At 41.5% G+C, this 24,196-nt stretch overlaps 1 protein-coding gene across 1 annotated transcript in view; it reads right to left on the reverse strand.

The window, feature by feature from the left end:
• Nucleotides 1-501: 501 nt before the first annotated feature.
• Nucleotides 502-24,196, reverse strand: part of SPTLC2 (serine palmitoyltransferase long chain base subunit 2) — a 95,379-nt gene continuing 71,684 nt past the window's right edge. The window contains exons 9-12 of the mRNA XM_049770385.1: nucleotides 21,440-21,566; nucleotides 5,926-6,061; nucleotides 3,684-3,813; nucleotides 502-2,065 (exon numbers count right to left, since the gene is read on the reverse strand). Of these exons, the coding sequence (XP_049626342.1) occupies nucleotides 1,946-2,065; nucleotides 3,684-3,813; nucleotides 5,926-6,061; nucleotides 21,440-21,566 (513 nt within the window). The 3' untranslated portion in view covers nucleotides 502-1,945. The remainder of the gene's footprint in view (nucleotides 2,066-3,683; nucleotides 3,814-5,925; nucleotides 6,062-21,439; nucleotides 21,567-24,196) is intronic.

A 24,196-nucleotide genomic window follows, 5' to 3' on the forward strand; every position in this document is an offset into this window, starting at 1 on the left:
AAGAGACAGCCAGTGTGCATCATGTTTTGCCCCTTAGAAAGTAGAGGTCTTAAACATATCACAAGTTTTGGTTCTTCAAAATAAACGTGCAACTCAAAAACATTTATCCTGAAGTAACTTTGCACCAGCAAAGTTTGTGACTTTGGCAAACCCACCACAACAGTAACTGCAGAGCAAAACCTAACATATTTCTGTGGTGAGAGGCTAGAGGTGCAGGAAAGGTTAGCAATTTCTTGGTATATTTTTAAGTAGCTCCTTGCTTACCACAATCTGTTTTTTACTTTTATCTTGTATATGCTAAAAATAAACTCTGCATATTTATTTGTTTTGTTCTTCTATTCACTATAATCTAGTCCTTAAAAAAATAAGATACAATTTTGGAAAATCTCAAGGGCTTAAAGCTCTCAAGTGACCAAAGATAACTTATTCTTGAGACATTTTTAAAGAAGACACACATGGTGATATGGCTTCTATCTTCTAGTACAATCCTCTGCACACACATACCAGCTAGGGATCAGATGCCTGGAAGAATTTGGACTGCGAATCTTCACCAATAAAAGAAGCCATGCGAAACTATTGCACATCTTTCCCCCATGCTGTTCCCAAGCCATCCCTGCATTCCTGACAGCTACAGAAAGATAAACTGATGGCACATATAAGTTAAAAACAAGCTCTGCTCACGTAAGCTTTGGTCATCACAGTGAAGTAAGAACTTCCACATGATTCTGTTCACATTTGTTCTTTGGTCAGGCAGTTAATAAAGCTCTCTGACAGAAATCCCCTTTTCTAGTATCAAAGTAAGACTGCAAATGGAGGACCCCAGCTTAGCAAAGTTACGTGTACAGAACTTGTCAGGAAAAATACCAAAATGGACGGATAGGAAGACCTAAGCTCTAGAACCATGTTAGAATCCTCTCAGGACACCAACAAAGAGATCTAGTATTCCAAAGAGTGGGGTTTAAATGGGCCATACTTTGAAAGGGTTAAGTCCTTCAACAGACACATGACAAAGGACTTCTGAGCAAAGCAGCTACCAACCTTTCCAGTTCTATCCTAACATGGAAACAGACCCAGGCAGAGACTGTATGCACTGGAGAAAAAGAGAGTGATGGACACTGCAGTTTCACTTCTCATCAAACCGTCCCTGTCCTCTCATCTGGCAAGCACCTGTCACTCTCCTGAGCAGATTCGAAAGAAATGGGAAGGGAAGGCTGGCCCAGGCTGAGGGCTGCTGGACAGAGCATTTCCACTAGGGGTGGGAGTGGTTGGTGAGTTGAGAAGAAGCCAGTAGCAGGACGTCCTCACAGATGGTGACCTCCATAAGAAGGAATGTGATGGAAGGAAGAGACCATCTGGAGGGGGATCAGAGGGGACCAGGCCCCGGCTCGGAGGCGCCTAGCCAGGAAGAGCAACAGTGGACTGCTGCTCTGAAAAGGCAAAACTGAAGACTGAGGGAGAACATTTCCCATGATAATTTGACCGGCTCAGTAACGGTCCCATGGCCGCTGCCTCTGAGACCCAGGGTGGTGGCCGGCAGAAGGCACTTGCTCCTGAGGGAGGCAGCTGTGCCGGGGCCAGCAGAAGCTGTTCAGAGGCCAAGTCCACAGGTGGCCAAGGGAGGAAAAGGCCTGGTGGTGAGCCAGAGATGGTCCACGGCTAATGTGATTTCACATGTAGAATGGTTATAAAAGAAAACGTTTTTTTTAATGACGAAAATGCCAAGTGAGTCACCTCTTCTTTTAAAGGTGAAATGTAGCAAAGGAAGGAAGTGAAGTGACTTTTACTATTTACAAAATGCCATTGCGAGGGGCTGTGGCCACCATCAAGGAGTTGAGGAAATGTCTGTCAGATGAGGTGGCCGCAGAAATGTGGCTCCTGGCACTGGCTCAGAAGGCCACGCGCTGCCCGGCGTGAGGGAGAGTTCTCTTAGGAGCACCAAAAAGGCTCAGTCTTCTGTCTCTTCATATGTCGTCTCATCAAAGGGTCTGTCCAGGAGAGGAACCAACCGGTGACGGGAATACTTGATCTGCAACAGGTCCCCGACTTCATCAATCTCTTTTAATGCCTGAAATGCAGAAGCAGAGCGAGGTGATGCACAGTAACACAGATGTGGCGAGCACGGCCCTCACAGACCTGGATCAAACCAAGGAACGGTTAAGGCCAGAGCTTCCTGCTAAGATGCTGAGAGCAATGCGTGTGAACAGTGGGCATGCAGGATAGGGGCTCCTCTGCCTGAGTGTGAGAGGTCGGGAGAGAAAGTCACCCACAACTGTGACTTGCTGGCAACCGTCACTCAAGTCTCCTTCACGACTCAGCCCTTGCTCCTTCTATCACCCTCTACCAGAGAGCAGGTGAGACTTGGGAACAGGACTGTTCCCTTTGGGGAAGGAACTAGAAAAGGGAAGATTTTGGATTTGAATGTGGATCTGAACCAAAAACATTAAAAAAAAATCACAGCTGAAAAATTATCCTGTCATCCTCCCAAAACTCTACATAGCTCATTAGAACACTGTCCATCTCTTCCTTTGCCGGTGATGTGAGTGGCTCAGCCCTGGCCGCGTATCTCAGCTGTGGTGCTTCTGCATACTGGCTATGCACTGGGGTCCCAAGCAACAAAACTGGGACCATGCTCACCACAGGTGAGCAGCTCTGGGAACTGAACTCTGGCCTTGTTCTTATAAGGTAGTAGCTCTTAGTCATTGAGCCATCCTCGGGGATTCCCCCACCCCATGTAACATTTTTCTGTTCTGTTTTTTTTTTAGGGGCCATATCCATGATGCTCCCAACTTGATGCCTGTCAGAGGTCATACCAGGTGATGCTTGGGGAGCTATATGGTGTTGAAGACTGAACTCCAGCCTCCTGCATGTTGTAGTCCATTGAATGATCTCTCAACCCTCAATATAACTTTGTTTTCTAGAAAACTTACTTTTTTCTTTTCCAAAGAAAATAATTTTCTGGTTTTGAGAAATCAAAAGAACAAAGCCAAAGCAATTGTACAGCAGATAAGACATTTGCCTCGCAGAGCCAGGAATAACAACCCCGAAGCAATGTGGGATGTGGCCCCAAAACAAAATAAAACCAAACAAAAACCAAATGTACACAATAGTCTCTCATTTAAAAGGGGGGGGAGGAGGCGATGGAGGTGTTGGATCACACCCAGGGATCACTCCTGGCAAGACTAAGGATCCCGGGGAATTGAACCTGGGTCAGACGTGTGCAAGGCAAGTACCCTCCTTGCTGTACTACATTCTGGTCACATAAAGTCTTGTGGGCTGTGAGTTTAGGTCTAGTCCTATCTGCGGAAACTCATCCAAGTACATCTACAGTACTACTTGGCCAATGTGTTACATATATATAGAAAAGAACAAAAGTCAGAGTTCAGACATAACTTTTCCAAAAAACACTGAGCAAAACCAGAAAATCACAACTGAGAGAGTTATATCTTCAGAGATTCTGCAAAAGCAATAAAATAAATGGAAGAACAGAAAACTAATACCTCTCAGAGAAAACCATGGGATAGAACAAACATGCCAGAATCTGAACACTATGTACTCTCTTCTCTCAGTCACCCCTAAGTGTCTCAGGAGCACAAGGAAAGCAGATGACCCATGGATCACTTCCTCTGCTACACAGACCGTCTTAGTGGAAGTATATTTCTAATAAGGTCAGAGTGTTTACTTACAGTGTCAAGCATTTCTTTGGTATGAGATGCCGACAGGCAAAACCTGGCTCTGGACTCAATGATGGGTGTGGCAGGAAATCCCACCACCACTACACCAATGTTGCGCTTCAGCAACTCCCGTCCAAAAGCGCTGCAAAGGGAAAAGAGAAGAAAGAACTCAGGACATAATTAAGCCCTCACACACTAACAGGTGTCATCCTTGATCTCAAGACCCGGGTAAGAGAAGCAGTGGACATTTCCATTAGGAACTTCCTAATGGAAGTTACTGGTTTCTTTCATAAAAGGGAAAATAAACTGGTCCACAGAGCATTTTAAGGTCTGGTTAAACTGGGCTTGGCTAAACTAATGTGCAACCATGGTTTCAAAGCTGCTAACACAGAAGTTCAGAGGCTTCAAAGTCTACTTGACTTTAAAGCATGATCCTTGAAATTTGTCAGTAAAAAAGAAAAAATCAAGAGTGGCATGCCTGGTGGTGTGTTGGGGAGAGGGTGCAGTACTACAGTACTCCTTATCCAAAGCAAGTGCTCCAGTACTTGAAGCCATCTCTCTGCCCCTCAGTCAATAGCCTTAAGATGAGGGTTCAGAGAATCTGCTGCCAAATGGACATTTTTTTCCCACTGACTAGTCTTAGCCTTCAAGACCAGGCATTTCTGATGGATTTGGGAACCAAGTTTCCTGTGGTGCTTGGGTTCTACATGGATTTTTTTTTTTTTACTGAATTACGCCATTCTTTGTCTTTTCCTCTTGTTGACCTATGTCCCCCTCCCTTATTATTATTATTTTGGCTATGCCAACTGTGGTCAAGGCTTACGCTTGGCTCTGCGCTCAGGGATCATTCCTAGTGGGCTCAGGGAACCATATGTGGTAATAGAGATCAAACCTAGGTGGGCAGCATGCAAAGCAAATGCCCTACCCTCACTTTCCCTCCTTTCCTTCCATATGTGTGCTGGAAATCAATGTCAGAGTCACACTACTGGTATGGGCTGAACCCCATAAGTCACATGCGTGGTCATCTTTTTTCTACTTGACTTTCCCCTTCACTGTGTACAGCATTTGTTTGAGAATAAAATATTCAGTTCCAGTCAGTAGTAGTTACATCAGCCTCAGCCTCTCCCATGCCATCTAGCAGTAGACAGAGCACCTCTCCAGTTCTACACACACCCACACTGCCCAGGGATTTTTCTAGCTGAGGATCAGTCTCTTTATATAGGACTTAATTCTATTATCATAAATGAAGTTATAAATATGAACTTTGCCCATTTCACCCAGATACAGGCTCTCAAAGGGTTCTAGGTGAGTGATTCTCCTAAGATAACTGCATTTAATGAGGAGGTAGAAAGTCTTCTCCTTTGACTCACTATATAGGTGAAGTTTTCTGCTACACTGAGAGCCATTCCTGGACAAGGTTTTTCATTATCTAGGTTTTGCACAGGCCAATAAAGCTGGTGAAATGTATACATTTGGCTCATCTGCCTTGACAGCACTTCCTGGGGCACTGTACCTCAGCCTGCCCACCTTACCCGAGGCTCTAAGTGCCCAGCGTCCTTTGTACAGAAGCTTCTTCCTCCAAATTGCTCTCTCCACTCCTTCACTTCTTCATCTGCTCAAATGTGATCTCCCCTACGCAATGCAGCTCACCTACCCACTCTGCCTGCCCACGTGCACTCTCTGGCCTTCGTATCCCGCTCTATTTTTTCCTCATAGCACTTAATACCTTCTAATACATGACAGATTTTACTTCTTATATCTATATGACTCTAGCTCCCCTACCCACTCCATTAAATAGCAGTTACACAAGATGAGAGAAAGAGAGAGAGAACTCAAATCAATAGAATGGGAAGGAAAAAGGGAGGCTCACTTTGTATCTTTGCTCACTTGACCTACATATCAATCCCATGTAAGGGAACATTCAATTTTTTTAACATGGAAAATATTCAGATATTTTACAAACTACAGCCTATTATTGTATCTATGATACATCTAATAAATGATACCTAATTAGGATCATGAGACCAAGAGAATTTTCCCTAACAAAATATAGAAATATTGGGACAAGAGAAATAGCAGAGCTGGCAGGGCACTCTGCCTTGCATGTGGCCAACCTAGGTTCCATCCCCAGTATCCCATATCATTTCCCTTGCCCTACCAGGAAAAAGTCTTGAACAGTGCCAGGTGCAGTCCCAAAACAATTATTTTTATGAGAAAGAGATAGATACCAATATGAACATGTGAGAAAATTTACCCAATTTTTGCTGGCATGTACAGCATCAAAGGCACCACGGGAGAATCTTCATTTCCATAGATGATGAAGCCCATCTGTTTCAGACGCCTCCGGAAATACCTGGTGTTCTCAGCTAACTGCTGCACACACTGTATGCCTGGAAGATTTTGAGGAAAATAAAATAGTACTAAGTGAAAATCAATGGCAATATCCTCTAGCTCATCTGCTCTATTTAGTTTCTTCCCTAGCAATATTTCTATTTTTGCCTAGTGAATACTACAAAATATAAACTAAGTGCCACTTCGGCTGATGCAATATTGCCTTGCATGTGGCTGTCCTTGGTTCAATCCCTGGCACATATGCGGTCACTGGAGCCCCTTCAGGGGTGATCTCTGGGCACAGAAGCCAAGAGTAAGTCCTAAGCACTGCCAGGTATGGCCTAAAAATAAACAAAATATTCCAGTATATAAACAAATAATGTGACCTTATATAAAAATTTGTCATGTACAATGCTTATTTATAAATACCTGATTTGACAGTATGACTACCTTTAAAAGAAATAAACATTCTATGATACAAAAAATAAAAAATAAAATAAAAATAGCTGCTCTTTGCATCATATTCTAATAAACTGGGTATTACAACAAATTTACAATAATACAAACTACAGTTGAACTAGTATTTTTCCATGGCATGTCAGCATACAAGCTTACCTCATTTAATACTAGACTATGGGTAGAATCTCTGATCATTTTATCAGAGACCCAACAATGCCAGCTGGTAGTAGTGACAGGGCAGGGATTAAAACTTATTTTTCTTCAAGTTAAATATTATTCCAAACACGCAAAAACAATTCCACAAGAAAAAGACTAAGACAGAAATATTTAGAACCCATAGCTTTTGATTTTATGATATGCATGCTATCCCCTCAGTAACAAGCGAGAGAGAGAGAGAGAGAGAGAGAGAGAGAGAGAGAGAGAGAGAGAGAGAGAGAATAATGAGGTAGTCAGGGAGGGATGGTCAGGGGGCAGAGGGAAACTGGAGACATCAGTAGTGGAAAATATGTACTGGTAAAGGGCTGGGTGTTGGACATTGTATGACTCCATTCAATCATAACATCTTTGTTTAAAAAAAAAATCCAGGTTAAAAAAAAAACAAGTGTGGGCCCGGAGAGATAGCACAGCGGTGTTTGCCTTGCAAGCAGGCGATCCAGGACCAAAGGTGGTTGGTTCGAATCCCGGTGTCCCATATGGTCCCCCGTGCCTGCCAGGAGCTATTTCTGAGCAGACAGCCAGGAATAACCCCTGAGCACTGCCGGGTGTGGCCAAAAACAAAAACAAAACAAACAAACAAAAAAAAAGTGTGACTTAAATGACCATTTCTCAAGAACTCCTCCTGAATGGCATCCAGGGGCGAGAGTCATCCTATAGTGAGTAGGGCAGTTGCCTTACTTATATGCAGCCAACCCAGGTTCAACCTCCAGCAGCCCATATGGTTCCCAGAGCATCAACAGGAGTAATTCCTAATTTTTGAGTACAAAGCCAAGATAACCCCTGAGCATCAGCACTGCTGGGTGTGGCACTCCCCCCCAAAAAAAAGACCAAAGTAAAACAAATCCATAAAATAAGACCATTATTTTTATCTCACTTTGATCATTTTTCAAAAAATTAAATGAGTTAAAACACATATTTTTCTAGTTGACCACTGGTGACATATTTGGCTAGATTTTGACAGTGTGGTGGGTTAGGTGAATAAAAGTCCAAATAATTGTTCTATTATAAAGACGGAGCCGTATGTTTAATCAAAACCGCTCACAAAGAACTATTTTCGTGATATTCTTAAACATGAGAACAACCAAGGCTGTAGTCATCTTCTCAATATTAGAACAGAAAATTCATGTTTCAAAAATATAAACATTATACAAGTCAAATGGTAACTATAAGTATAGGGGACTAGCAAAGTGTCCTCAGCTTTAGAGCACATGACATGCCCATCACTGATGAGAAGAACCTAACATCAGTTTCTTCTAGGTAAAAACCCTAAAATCAGGGGGCCAGAGCATAGCACAGTGGGTAGACATTTGCCTTACATGCGATCAACCTGTGTTCAATCCTCTGCATCCTTTATGCTCCTAAGTCTGCCAGGAGTAATTTCTGAGCACAGAGCCAGAAGTAACCCTTGAACACTTGAACACGTCTTGGGCATGGCCCAAAAACCAGAACAATACTACCTTATTTCTTGAGGGAGGTATAAGATTTGGCCCACATCAAGCTGATTAACCCCTGAGTGCTGCTGGGTGTGACCAAAAACAAAAACAAAAACAAAAGAAAGAAAAGAAATAATAGATGAGAATGTCCCCAAGTTGAGAAAGGAGTTTGACATCCAAGTCTAGGAAGCTCAAAGAGGTCCAGCCAACCCAGACAGACTAGAGATATTATAATTAAAATGGTAAAAATCAATGAATTTTGATTTGAGAGCATCCTAAAAGCAGCAAGAAAAAGGCAAAGATTTGTATAAGGGAGCCAATGTAAAACAGTAACATTTTTCCACAGAAACTCTACAGGATGGAAGAAAGCTAGTAGTATGAAACATGCATACAAAAGGCTGAATGGAAAGTCCTTTGACCAAGAACACTTTACTCCCCTAGGTTATCACTACAAAGAAGTGGAATGTTATGCAAATTGCAGTTTAGGAATTCACTAGCACCAAACCCCAGCCTCCAAGACATAACTAAGGGAAGGAAAGCCCAGCTGGAAGATGCTTAAAAATTATAAAGTGGATGCAAAGGAGAATAAATGGGGGCTCTTTATTTTCAAATTTACTAATTCTTTCTTTGTTCTTTCTTCTTTGGGAGAATTTTAACTTTCAGACACTGTGCGTTTCAGTTCTAAAATTTGTGTCTGTTGGAGCTGGAGAGATAGAGATAAGCAGGTAAGGTGATGACTACCTTGCAGGTGACTGACCCAGGTTTGAGTTTTTAAATTTAGGGTCTCCCAAACAAAACATACAGTCCATATAGTTTGATTCCATATGGTCTCTCAAGCACTACTAGCAGTAATTTTTGAGTGCAGAGGTAAGACCAAACCCTGAGCATCACTGGGTGACCTTTCTCTCCAAAAGTAAATACATAAAATAAAATTTGTATTTAACTCTCATTATAAAGATCTACTGAAAATCTATCTATATTGGTTATTGGCATATTTTCCACTCCATTATTATTCTGAATATAACAAACAAATGTTTGTTTGTTTTCCTCCCTCAAATCTACATTTGCTTAAGTCAGGACTTGAGACAGTACAGCAGGTAGGGCATTTGCTCTGCATGTAGCCATCCTGGGTTTGATCCCCTGAGCATCACTAGGAACTATTCCTGGGAAGGAAATGAGGCTATTTGTGGTCTTTTTAGCAATTACTGGGTACAGTTTTGTTCTAAGGTTCAAACTCTGTAGGAACAAAACCCACCAATCACTAGCACTGCCAGGATGGCTTGCTCATCCTGTTACTGACATAGTAGTACAGAGGATGGACCCCCACACCAACACTGACTAAAATGCCTTTCTCCATGGTAGAGGACAACTTTTCATGATTCCAGATCCACAGCCTAGGTACTTCTCTGGCCCATCACCACTTAGGTCCCTGAAAACTGCAGTAATGTTTAAATATAGGATGGCAACAACTAAAATGAAGTCACTCAACAGCTGATATGGGGAACTGAGGTTTCCTCTCTCAATGGGATGTGCAACAAGCAATAGGAGCAAGGCTTACTTCTGTTGAACATAATCAAGAGTTGAAAGAATGGTTATTTGTGCACATGAAAAAAAAACAACACAGGAAAAAATAAACAGGAAAGAGGCTTTTTAAAAGAGTTCCAGTGCAAAGGGCAGAAAGCCTTGATTGGTCCAGGGACTCTGTCCTATCATTCCCATTGGGAAAGGAATATATCACAAGCAAGCTATAAAGAAATATCTGTTTTATAGACAAACATTCACTTTCAGATGACGAAGTTAGTCAATCAGGCAGTCATTGATGAAGAGCAAATCTGGACCCAAACGAATACTTACAGCCCTAAGGTAAAGCAATACGAGTTTCAAAACTGACTAGTGCACAACATTAAAAAAAAGATCTTGGTGTGGGAAGAGAGGGAAGTGAGCTCAATGGGCTGTAGTGCAGGTGCCTTGGGCCCCACAGCCAGGCTGTGCATAGTGTAGGCGACTTAAGACAACAGGTAGAGCACCTTGTAAATGCATTTCAGGAAGTCAGATATGACCGAGAAGAAAAGTTATCAGATCCTTCCTTTTGCCTGAGGCTTCAGACCTGAGTAAGCCCTAATCTTAAAGCAGAACACCCCAGGAGACAAGTCAGCAGAAAAGGAAGGCCCTAATAACACCAGTGAGCATGAAGAGCATAGATGAGTTCCATTTTCTGAGAACCCCCAAATATGAGACAATAGGGCTGGAGCAGCACCACATATTCAGGCCTTAGCACTGACTGCTACCAGTTGGCTAAGAAGCACCAGGTGGCCCCCCCCAGAACCCCCAAGTTATACATACTTATATGTATAAGTATGTATATATATATTCTCTCTCTCTCTCTCTCTCTCTCTCTCTCTCTCTCTCTCTCTCTCTCTCTCTCTCTCTCTCTCTCTCTCTCTCACACACACACACACACACACTTCAGTTGTTGCCACTAGTATTCACATTTGGTAAAGAGCAGTAGGGCCTTGTGGTACTGGGGATCAAATCCAGGGCCTCCAATAAAGAAGGATATGCTCTACAATTAAGCCACTAATACCCAGCTCTTCAATCGTTCTTAAACCTGTGAGCTAACAAGAATAGGGACCACCATACAGGTCTCTCTGAAGCAAATGATCCGTTGACAAATAGGAGTTTCAGAGTTCACCTAAGGTCTCTGAATCTCAAGTACCACCAGGGTAGATGATGAGAGACAATCATACACAGGCACACCTCTAAGAGATTGTAGGTTGGGCTCCAGACCACAGTAATAAAGTAAATTAAGCAATTAGGCAAAGTGAGCAGCACAAATTCTGTGGTTCCTCGATGTATAAAAGTTATATATAAATAATACGAAGTCTGTTGAATCTGCTGATTCAAAATTTTGTCTGTAAAAAAATTTATAGGACTCAGTTAAAATATAACTGATTGCTAAAAATATTATCATCAAAGGTTCCCTTGCTCTTGAAAAACAATACACAGCACCCCACTTGAAAACTATCTTCTTTAAGCGAATAGAAAGCACCCTTCCAACTTCATCCAAGGCTACTATGCACCCACTCCCCAGCCCGGATCTTTCCAGTGCCCCACTGGGTTATGTCACCCCTTTGGGAACACTGTAGACTGGTAGTCAGTTGTAATATTTCTGCTAATGAAGGATTGCAATACTGACATAGAAGATCACAGACCCCCTCTGCCCATATCAAACACAATCTGGAAAGAATGTAGAATGCTGTGAGTTACCATAATGAGACAGAGACACAAAGAGAGCACACAATATAGGGAAAAAAAATGCTAGGCTATAATATAAAAAAATTCTAATTCCCCTTCAACAAGTTTCCAAGTTAAGCAACTGTTTCTTAATTGAGAATTAATTGAAGGACTGGAGATAGTGATAGTACAACTGATAGGATGCTTGCCTTGCACATGCTCAATTCAGGTATCCCAGAACCTTTATGATCGATTGATCGCCCAGCCCCACCTGAGCACAGAGCCAGGAATGAGTCCTGAGCACTGCTAGGCGTGGGGCCCCCTCAAAAGAGAGTGAAAATTACTTTGCTAATATTTACTCAATTGAGAATTCTTCTCTTGTCACTTACTTATTCACATGAAATATTCTTGAAGCTTATTGCTATAAAGCCTTATCAAACTCCTACATGAAACAATTCTGAGGAGAATACTGATTAGACTGTTACTATTCTTCAAGAAAACAGACACTAAGTCATAGATTCACAAGTCAGAAATGAAGTGAATTGGCTAAAGAAACGTTCATACATCTTAGCCCATAGTAACTGAAAGAATCAAATCTAATGGGAACTACTTTACATTTTATTATGAATCAAAACTAAAAATCAACTTTGATTATTTAGTAAAACTAAGGTAGCTTACCCACGTTAGTCTTAAAAATGAGTCAACAGGGGCCGGAGAGGTGGCGCTAGAAGGTAAGGTGTCTGCCTTGCAAGCGCTAGCCAAGGAAGGACCGCGGTTCGGTCCCCCCAAGCCAGGGGCAACTTCTGAGTGCTTAGCCAGGAGTCACCCCTGAGCATCAAACGGGTGTGGCCCAAAAAAACAAACAAAAGAAAAAGAGTCAACAATTACCATGAATCGTCCCCCACCCCCAGATTCCTGAAAACAAAGAAAAAAACCTCCTCGTGTTGTACTTTAGAGTCTAATTTTCTCTTGCCTTACCAACAGCTCCAAATAGGAAGGACACTGGGGCTGAAGCAATAGTACAACAGGTAGGGTAGGGGGCTTGCCTTGACTTAATCCCCAATAGCCCATATTGTCCAGTAGCACTGTAAGAACTAAGCCCAAAGTGCAGAGCCAGGAGTAACACCTCCCCTTCCCCTGAGCATTTTGGGTTGTGCGCGCGCACACGCACGCACGCACACACACACACACACACACACACACACACACACACACACACGGACATCTAGCTCAGGGATCCTTTCCTGTACCAGAGGGAAAGTCTCAAACTCCTATTTCATGTTTTCTTTTATGAAACATATTCTATTACATGAACACCCGCATGATCTACAGCCTGCCTGTGGGCATTAAGAGTCAGCTTCAAACTCCAAAGCAAGACATAAAAGGAAAAAATAGAACCTTCTGGTTGCAAGAAACTTAACTTAGCATTTGGGTCTAAAAGAAAGGGATGAGACTGGAATAGACAAACCATGCCACAACAGCTCCATTGCGCAGAAATCTAGTGAATCAAAAGTCAAGAGACTTCGTGTGCATTTCTTATTTTGGTGTGTGTTCTTTGTTTCTGTTTTTGGGCCACCCCCAGTAGCGCTCAAGGGTTACTCCTGGCTCTGCTCTCAGATATCATTCCTGACAGGCTCAGGGGACCATATGGGATGTGGGGGATCGAATCCAGGTCGGCTGTGTGCAAGGCAAATGCCCTACCCATTGTGCTATCATTCTGGCTTCAAGAGACCTTTTGAAGATTATAAAATAGTCTACATTAACTAGAATGCTAATAGTATTAATGCGGTTTCAAAAATAGAAAACTGGGGATTCATTCTTGGGTCTTCTTCCACTGAGCTGCACTCTATCTTAGGAGCAGAAAGCTTTTGTGGTTAATTCCTTGCTTGAGTGCATCTGGGTTCATCCCAAGCAGCTCATATGTTCCCCCCACATACCACCAGGAGTTATTCCTGAGTGCAGAGCTGGAAGTAACCTCTGACCATTAACTGGATGTGGCCCCCAAACAAACAAAAACCAAAATAGAATAAAATATAAGTTACTCACTCTTCCAGATTCATTTTTGACAGTCACGGATTCTCAAGGTGATCATTTACAACCTCATTAACAAGTCTATTACTGGAATTATTTTAAATGAGCCATTTAATTTTAATTAAACCTCCAAATTGGTATTCTTTCTTCCTCCTACACCAAGAGTTGCATGAATAGGCCCAATTCATCTCAAAATGAAGTTTCATTTAGTTTTCTATAAAGAAAATCTTTCATCTTTAAATTTTTACCTGTTGGAAACAGAGAGAACAATTGATCCTATGCTTCCCTAAGATGTATTCAACCAGATTCTATCCCTGGCACCCCATATGGTTTTCCGAGCCTACTAGGAGTGATCCCTAGTGTAGAGCCAGGAGTAAACCCTGAGCACCACCGACTAGCCCAAAACCTTTAAAAATAATTTAAAAAAATTTAACCTAGTAAACCGTATGACTCTTTTCATGATTTAGCCATGCCAGCTTCACATTCAACTTTACAAGCATTTGTACTTTACTAACACATTTCTAATAGTTCTCAATTATGTGTGTACTCATTCATTCAGCATTTAATGAAAAACAACCAGATGGCAGACACTAGCTAATCACATATCTAAGTCAGAAAAAGAAGATACAGCTCATGAAGATGAAAAAGCAAAAAAAAAAATTTGTCCACACATTTTGTCTTGATTCTCAAAATAAATCTTCCAGTTAACTTTTCATCACTGAATATAGATTAATAAATGTGTAATAATAGACTAGTAAATATAAAAAGGCTAGAATTTCACATATCTAATGAATTCTGTCAGAATGTCCTGAGTCTCATTTTTCCTTCCCACCAGTCTGACCTACTCAATTCCAACTCAAGAAATGGCAAGAGAGTCACATAACTCCCCCTCAGCATCATCTCATTTGGCTATATATAAAATGTGACCCTGCAATCAAGTACGTACACAACCACTAGGTCACTGTGACAATAAGGGGTGTGTTTAAACAAACAAACAAACAAACAAGACAACCTTTCCTAAAACAATGCACGATGGATATGAGAGAACTTGACAAATACTGGATAGTTTCCCCCCAAGCATCATTGAAAGTAATTCCCGGGGCCGGGCGGTGGCACTAAAGGTAAGGTGTCTGCCTTGCCTGCGCTAGCCTTGGACGGACCGTGGTTCAATCCCCCGGTGTCCCATATGGTTCCCCAAGCCAGGAGCAACTTCTGAGCACATAGCCAGGAGTAACCCCTGAGCATTACCGGGTGTGGCCCAAAAACCAAAAAGAAAAAAAAAAGAAAGTAAATCCCAAACACAATGTGGGGTATCTAGTAGGTGGGCCAATATCCCCCTCAAAAAATTAAGCACAACTCTTTAGTTAAACTGAAGGATATTCAAGACCAAGAGACTTGTTTATATGAAATAATTTTCAGACCAATTTTTAGAGTTGTGGAATGTCTTAAACATTCTAAAGGAAATGAATGGAAAAAATCTAAAACCCCAAAATGTGTGTTTGGTTAAAAGTTACTTTCATGGGAAGGACCTGCAAAGAAGATGCCATATATATAGTAAGGGCCTAGTCAACTTTCAGTACAACTGATACTTTCAGACATTACATAATGACATTCCTATGCCAAAGGCCAGGCATGGGCCAGGGCAATAAAATGTATACCTTGCATGCAGGAGGCCTAGGTTCTGTGGAAAGAAAAAAAAAATCCCTAAGCCATCAATCTATATCACCTGACCAACAAGCTTTGCATTGTTGCTTAATAATACTGCTAACTTGCTAACTTATTAACTGAAACTTCATTTTTTTGCTAGTCTCCATATCTTCGGAACACCATTTTAATAATTTATTACACTTCACCCTTATCACCAAAAATATTTGCTCGAGAAAAAAATAAAATGTGAGGCACAGCAGGTAAGGCATTTGCCTTGCATGTAGCTGAATGGATTCTATCTCTGGCATCCCTATGGTCTCCAGAGCACCACAGGAGTTATTTCTGATCCAGGAGTAACTCCTGAGTGCTGCTGGGTGTGATCCCAAAACAAACAAACAAAACTAAAATAAAATAAAATGTAACATATATAAGATACTATGAGACTAAAGATTCATTCATGACAAAAATATTAGACATGCTGAATATGATAAATTATAAATTCACTGGGGCCGAAGAGATAGCATGGAGGTAGGGCATTTGCCTTGCATGCAGGACTGTGGTTTGAATTCCAGCATCCCATCAGGTCCCCTGAGCCTGCCAGGAGGGATTTCTGAGCATAGAGCCAGGAGTAACCCCTGAGTGCTGCCGGGTGTGATTCAAAAAGAAAAACAAAAGAATTATAAATTCACTAAAATTACATTGTAGTTGAGGCTGGTGAGGTGGCGCTAGAGGTAAGGTGTCTGCCTTACAAGCGCTAGCCAAGGATCAGGACCGCGGTTCGATCCCCCAGCATCCCTTATGGTTCCCCCAAGCCAGGGGCAATTTCTGAGAGCTTAGCCAGGAGTAACCCCTGAGCATCAAACGGGTGTGGCCAAAAAAAAGCAAAACAAAAAAATTATATTGTAGTTACCTGATTAGTTATAAAGAAACAAAATCAAATTAAGTAACAAAATACTTTTCACAAGTGAAAAAAAAAAGCTATAAATAAAATTAGAAAGTGAAGGCTTAACTCAAGATTTTATTAGTTAATACTTTAGAACTGCATACCAATTGCAATAGCCATTGATTAAATTGGATATTTGGGAAAATGTTTAAAGCTAAATATTAAATTTACAAAATTTCTAATTAAACTAAAATTATAGATTTGTATATATGACTTTTGGGAAGAAAACATATTAACATAAAGGTGTCATAAACAACACATAATTTCAGTTGCCTATAAAGAATGAAGGGAATTTGAGAAGAGGGAGAATGAACATTCATTTGTCTGAAGGACCAGACTCAGAGGGTACATTCATATTCATCTCATAAGGGCAAAAGGGAGAAAAAAATAAAGGTGGGCTAAGCAAGAATTAATACAGAAAATCTTTTTTTGTTTGTTCGTTTGTTTTTGGGGGTGACACCCAATCGAAGCTCTCAGGGTTACTATGGCTCTACACTCAGAAATGGCTCCTGGCAGACTCCGGACCATATGGGATGCCAGGATTCAAACCACCATCCTTCTGCATGCAAAGCAAATGCCATACTTCCATGCTATCTCTTCAGCCCTAATACAGAGTATCTTGGCCATCAAAAAAAAATTAGGACTTTATTCTTTTTTTTTTTTTTTTTTTTTGGTTTTTCAGGCCACACCCATTTGGTGCTCAGGGGTTACTCCTGACTAAAGGCTCAGAAATTGCCCCTGGCTTGGGGGGGACCATATGGGACGCCGGGGGTATTGAACAGCGGTCCTTCCTTGGCTAGCACTTGCAAGGCAGAAACCTTACCTCTAGCGCCACCTCGCCGGCCCCAGGACTTTATTCTTAAGCAATTGGGAGCTATTTAAAATTGCTATTTCCCATTTCTGTACATGTAGGCAGACAAGAATAGTTGTTTAAAAAAAAAAGTGGGGCCTGAGCGTCAAACAGGTGTGGCCCAAAAACCAAAATCCAAACAAACAAAAAAAAAGCAACAAATGGTTATGTGTAGAGGAGAGTGGAGCAGAAAATGTTGAAGTAAGTTGAAGACAGCTGCACTATCACATGGTAAAGATATAGAATGCAAAGAAGAAAATATAATATTCCTTCTGTGATATTCATGTATCCGATCATATCTTTTGATGTTGTTTTGGGGCCATACTTGGTGATGGCTTCAAGGCTTACTCCTGGCTCTGTGCTCAGAGATCACTCCTGGCAGGGCTTCAGAGACCATAAAAGGTATCAGGGATTTTTTGTTTGTTTGTTTTTGGGCCACATCCGGTGGTGCTCAGGGATTTAATATGGGTCACTATGAACAAGGCAAGCACCCAACTCTCTGTAGGTATCTTATCTCTCTGGTTCCTCTTATCTGAATCTTAATTATAAGAAAAGACTGGTGAACTAAAACAAGAAAACTCCAAAAACTAATTGGTCTCCAATCCTTCCGAGGCTCAACAACAGCAGAACCATGATGGAGAAAGAATCGAGATAGGTGGCCAACAATTGCCACTAGGTTCTGAACCATAGCAATGGCATAGCCAGAATGGGACTAGAGAAAAGAGTAATGCTGTGTTAGGACTAATAACTGAAAAAATGGGTATCACAGTTTGTTAGTTAAATATAAATAATACATTAAGTCCATTTCTAGCTGCAGGCAATTATACTGAGGTTCTGACAAAATGATTCTTATGTAAGAAACCCCTTTGCTCCTCTAAAGAGGGATTAAGTGACAAACACTTTAAATTATTGTGATTTTCCCCATAATTTTTAGTTTTCTATCTCTGATCTTAGTTGGTAAAACTAGTACAAACAAGAACACTCAGAAAAGTCAGAAATGCCCAAATTTTCCTCTCTATTTTTCGTTTTCTTCATAAGTTATAGCATGCATCAAAAATGAAACACGTAGATTTAAAAACAAAAGGTAGGAGCCAGAGCGGTGGCAAAGTGGTAGGGCATTTGCCTTGCACATGGCTGACCCAGGACAGACCTGAGTTTGATCCCCTGGCGTCCCATATGATCCCCCAAGCCAGGAGCTAAATTTCTGAGTGCATAGCCAGGAGTATAAACCCTGAGAGTCACCGGGTGTGGCCAACAAAACAAAACAAAACAAACAAAAATGTAAAGATGGCTTCTAAGATGGCTATCTAAGAAACCTGAACTAATTGGTAAGAAGAAACTTTTAGCAGAGGTAATATAGGCACTCCTAAAGCGTTTACACCATCTCACAAGTGAAATTATAAATAAAACCTTCAAACTGGTAGCCACCTATAAAATGCTAAAACTCCAATGGAGTAATTTTAGAGCAGATGTAAATTCATGATCCCAAATCTTGAGGTGATATGTGAAAAATTGTGACTGAAACACATACACAGTTGTATATAAATAAAATAAAAGCTTCATACTATCTGCAGTTTACTTAAAGCCTCTAGTCTTTTGCTTGATTCTTGAGAGTATGTTTAAATGCACCCAAAGTATGCTGAACACACATAAATGTGAATAACAATACAAAAAAAAAAAAAAAGACACCCTGAAATTAATATAAAATAGGGCAAAGTAGAAGAAAATAAGAATTTCTTGGAGGGGCCGGAGAGATAGCATGGAGGTAAGGCGTTTGCCTTTCATGCAGGAGGTCATCAGTTTGAATCCCGGCGTCCCATATGGTCCCCCGTGCCTGCCAGGAGCAATTTCTGAGCCTGGAGCCAGGAATAACCCCTGAGCACTGCCGGGTGTGACCCAAAAACCACAAAAAAAAAAAAAAAAAAAAAAAAAAAGAATTTCTTGGAGAGTGTTGGTATTGAATTAACAAAAAATATTGGGGCGCCAATTCAGGACCTAAGGTGGTTGGTTCAAATCCCGGTGTCCCATATGGTCCCCCGTGCCTGCCAGGAGCTATTTCTGAGCAGACAGCCAGGAGTAACCCCTGAGCACCGCTGGGTGTGGCCCAAAAACCAAAAAAAAAAGGGGGGGAGAGGTGGCGCTAGAAGTAAGGTGTCTGCCTTGCAAGCGTTAGCATAGGACAGAACCCGGTTCGATCCCCCGGCATCCCATATGGTCCCCCCAAACCAGGAGCGATTTCTGAGTGCATAGCCAGGAGTAACCCCTGAGTGTCAAATGGCTGTGGCCCAAAAACCGAAAAAAAAAATATTGTGGCCAGAGAGATAGCACAGCGGTAGGGCATTTCCCTTGCATGCAGCCAAACCAGGACTGATGGTGGTTCAAATCCTGTCATCCCATATGGTCCTGAGCCAGCCAGGAGTGATTACTGAGCACAGAGCCAGGAGTAACTCCTGAGAGCCGCCAGGTGTGACACCCCCCAATTAAATGATACATAAAATTATGTAATATTATACTTATATTTTATTAATATAAATTAATATTTTATTATTCTACATAGATGTATAGATAAAATAATCCATTCCTTACTCACCTAAAACACCAATTCCCTCTCTCTATTCCAGACACTAATGCCCTTATATGCATTTATTTTTATTTACATATATTATATATCACATTATATTATATTTATTACATATTACATAGTATTTATATACAATAATCTACCAAGAATTTCTTCAAAGTACAGAATGTACTATTTATTCTCTTCACAGATTTTCCTGCATGTCACAGGACATTTTCTTTTCTTTTTCTTTTCTTTTTTTTTTTTTTTTTTTTTGGTTTTTCGGGCCACACCCGTTTGATGCTCAGGGGTTACTCCTGGCTAAGCGCTCAGAAATTGCCCCTGGCTTGGGGGGACCATAAGGGATGCCGGGGGATCGAACCGTGGTCCTTACTTGGCTAGCGCTTTCAAGGCAGACACCTTACCTCTAGCGCCACCTCGCAGGCCCCATTACAGGACATTTTCATTAGGAATGCTGGGAAGAGAAAGCCCAACATATCAAATTTATGTGGAATAGAGACATGGCCAGCCATATCAGGAAAAAGAGCTGAAATAAGGCTGAAGTGAACTCTGCAGACTTCCCCGTTTGGAGGTATGCACATGAGGGTTTTGATTTGAACAGTTAAGACCCAAGTATTTTTATAAAACAATATTACAGCACAGACTTGAAATTGTGGTAAATACACTGCACACTATGGATACTAATTCAGTAAAAAGCACTTTCAGAACAATGGTTTACTAGGTAAGAGCAAGAAAAAAAATGGAATCATTACAGAACATCAAAAGAGTTGAAGACATCCCGTTCGGTTTTTGTTTGGAGCAGGGCTTCTCTAAATGGGAAGGAAAAGAGAGCAAGAAACTGCACTCCAGCCTCTGAGCTATCTCTCCAAGCCAGTTCTCTTAAAGAAGTTTTAAAAGGGTAAACTATCAACATTAATAGAATATGGACTCGTGGGCACATTATTTTTTTGTACTTCATAAAATTGAAAAGAAAAAATTCTGACCCTCTGAAAAGTGCACAACCTGCCAAAATTTATAAACTTGCTGAAACTACTCAAGAATTAAACTCTGACACTAGACAGAGCAAGAAGAGAGCCAGCATGACTGCATTTCTCTGTCAACACCTTTTCAGGATGAGACTCATAAAGTAAATTCTTTTTAAGTGAAAAGAGAAAATTTTAGTCCCAAAGTCACAATAAACTCAACCACAGCGTTTCCATTCTAACTTTCTGCAGTCTACACTGCCCCCTGGTGACAGACAATAAAAAGCATCCGAAAGTGAAATTCACACTTTAAAGTTCATTTTAGAATAAGACTCAAGATAACTTCTCTCACACACCCACCTCGTTTTGGGTTTTCAGGCCACGCCCGTTGGCATTAGGGAGTTTCTCCTGGGCTCTGCACCCAGAAATCACTCGTGGCAGGCTTGGGGACTATATATGATATCGGGAATCAAGGGGGAACACGTATGACAAACACCCTATCCCTCCAACCCCTTGTATGTACAAGAAGAAACTCTTAAAAGGCAGTAAATCATGAACACTAAATCTTGGAAATCAGCTTTTAATGTGATGAAAACAAAACCTCACTTTAATTTCACATACATTCGGGGCCGGGAAGGTGGCGCTAGAGGTAAGGTGTCTGCCTTGCAAGCGCTAGCGTAGGACCGATCCCCCGGCATCCCATATGGTCCCCCCAAGCCAGGGGCGATTTCTAAGCGCATAGCCAGGAGTAACCCCTGAGCATCAAACGGGTGTGGCCCAAAACCAAAAAAAAAAAAAAATTTCACATACATTCTCCCTCCCCTCCAAAAATACAATTTAACGAAGATGCAGAAGCCTATTTCCTAGGACAAAGGATAGGAAGAGAAAAATCACCAGTAAGCAAGCCCAGTTAGTTCTCCCAACATGCATATCAAATACACCTACAAGTGTCCACAGAAGCCTCAAGACACTTGCCAGCTCACTCCGTATGTAAAACACAGCAACAAACAGAAAGCTCGAGAAAAGAGCATGCTAAGCACTTAGTGGGTCGAGGAAATTGGCCAAGGAAACAAACACTTACCAAGTGTGGTGCCATCCTCCCCCATGACACACTTCATAGAGGTGATAATCTGTTCCACAACAGGCGGTGACAGGGACGTGGCATACACTGCACTATGAGAATGAGTCCGCAGGTAGTCTATCAGCTCCTAGGTAGTTGAAGGGAGCAAAAGAGTAGAGGCAGAGCTTGAGTGCACTGGACACGGGCCACTCCACTGCTGCCTGTCCTTCCAGGTGAAAGCAGGCTCGCCCTCTCTTCTCCTGCACTTGAACGGGGACACTAACGCATCGGAGACGCACAGTCAACCAACACAGCCCAGTCCTGGAGTCTGCATTAATGTGGCAGCATGCTTAGGCTTTGTTTTGTCTAGCTTTGGATTATGTCCCAAAGTGGAAGAAGCCCTCTAATTTAAGAGAACATAACAGACCTACAGTGCTGAATTACCAAATGGAATTGTTTTCTTAGATGCAATTTACTTCTGAGTTAACACAGAATATGACAGGGTATCCTGCACTATGTCTGCAAAAGCCCACCCATACATTCCTGCACGCATACATTCCTGCATGCACACACACACACACACACAAACCACTATGTCTGCAAAAGCCCACCCATACATTCCTGCACGCACGCACACGCGCACGCGCGCGCACACACACACACACACACACGCACGCAAACCATTTCTCAACACCAAATTAAAGACATCACATATTCTCCAGATATCCAGATTTATGAAATCAAGTATATATACAGGGTTATCCTGCACTATGTCTGCAAAAATCCACCCATACATTCCTGCACACACACACATACACACACACCCCATTTCTCAACACCAAATTAAATATATCACATATTCTCCAGATACCCAGATTTACGAAATAATGTACATATACAAAAAGTAAATAGAAATTCACTGGGTTGGGGCCAGAGAGATAGCATAGTGGTAGGTAGGGCAATTGCCTTGCAAGCGGTTGACCCAGGACCAATAGAGGTTCAAATCCTGGCATCCATATGGTTCCCCGTGCCTGCCAAGAGCGATTTCTGAGCAGAGAGCCAGGGTTAACCCCTGAGCCCACCGGTGTGCCCCCCCCAAAAAAGAAATTCAATGGGCATAAGGTATCTCACAAAACAGAGAAAAACCTTATCAATTACAAGGATTTCAACATAACCAGCTGTGCATCCCTCGTCTCTAATAAATTATAACTTCCTGACGTCAAAAGAAAAAAAAAAAAAAACACCTAAGCAGAGTGCCAGAGCAATAGTACAGTAGGTAGGGTCTTGCATGTGGCCCACTTTGGATTCCATCCCTAGCACAGAACCAGGAGTGAGCGTTGAGCACGACTGGGTATGACCCAAAACCAAAATCAAAACAAAACTGAAAAGGGGAAAAAATTGAAGTACAAGAAGAAATTATGGAATTGCTCTTTCAAGACCAGTTCTTCCTTGAACACACATGGCTCTCTGCTTTTTCCACTCTTTCCCTCTATGTTTTCTCTTAAACATATACCTCTATTTCTCCCCACTCATGTAAGTAAATTTTGTTCAATAAAAACTATTGCTATACTTAAAAAAAAGAAAAGCAGCAGCAGCTATGTAGGGATTAGAGCCAAATAAGAAACACATGTGGCTATAGAGGGCCAGAGAAAATAGTACAGAGCCATGGCCAACCCACATTAATCCCCAGGGCTCCATTATGGTCCTCTAAGCACTACCAGGAAAAATTCCTGAGTGCAGAACCAACCAGGAGTAACCCCTGATCACTTCTGGGTGTTGCCCAAAATTTAAAAAATAGAAAATACAAAAGAAAGTGGCCACAGAACATGTGTTTCTTCGAATATTCTGAAAACTGTATTTAAAAAAGCATGCAAGTGCTATATGCAAATTATCTTCCAGAATATTAGCTTTCTTCTATCTTTTGATTTAGCAACAAATCTTAACAAAAACCATCAACTATGGAAGCCAGATCCCATTAACGAAAATCTAGGAAATAAAGGACATTTGCAAGCACCTACTGTGCACCACATAAAGAAAATATTTGACATAGCCATTTCCCTCCTGGTGTTGCGGAGTTCTTTTCAATAGTTTATTGAGACAGAATATTCACATGCCTGAAAGGTTGTTTTTTATTTTCAGAATATACACAGAGCTGTGATTTCAGAGCATTCATTTCCAAAAAGAAATCTCACACCATTAGCAGTCACTTTCTATTTTCCACAGTTAAAAAGTCACCAAGTTCTTTTGTTGTTCCTAGGAGGTAGGCTTAGTTTGTGGGTGTTTTGGTTTTTTTGTTTGAGGGCTTAAGGCACGAGCACTGCTCAGAAACCATGCAGTGCCAGAGTTCATTCAATCTCAACATTCCTACATATGCAGTCCAGTCTTCTAAACCATTTCCCCAGCCTGAAATAGCCAGTTCTTTTTGCTTTGTTTTATTTTGTTTGTTTGCTTTTGGGCCACACTCAGCAGTTACTCAGGGGTTACCCCTGGTTCTGCACTCAGATATTACTCCTGGTAGGTTTGGGGATCATAAGGGATCGAACCTGGGTCCACTGAAAGCAAAGCAAACACCTTACCCACTGTGTTATCGATCTGGCCTGAGAGCCACTTCTTTAACTTAATAACGTTTTGAAGGCTGCAGCATGCACACATGATCTTTTTTAAGCTCTACAACAATCTTATAAACTAGGCACCCTCTCTATTCTACAGGTCAGGAAACGGAAAGGTTAAGTGCTTTACTGGAGGTCTCAGAATAAGCAAATACTCAAACTGAAGATT

The sequence above is a fragment of the Suncus etruscus genome, chromosome 3, assembly GCF_024139225.1.
Source record: "Suncus etruscus isolate mSunEtr1 chromosome 3, mSunEtr1.pri.cur, whole genome shotgun sequence".
In the NCBI taxonomy this organism is placed as follows: Eukaryota; Metazoa; Chordata; class Mammalia; order Eulipotyphla; family Soricidae; genus Suncus; species Suncus etruscus.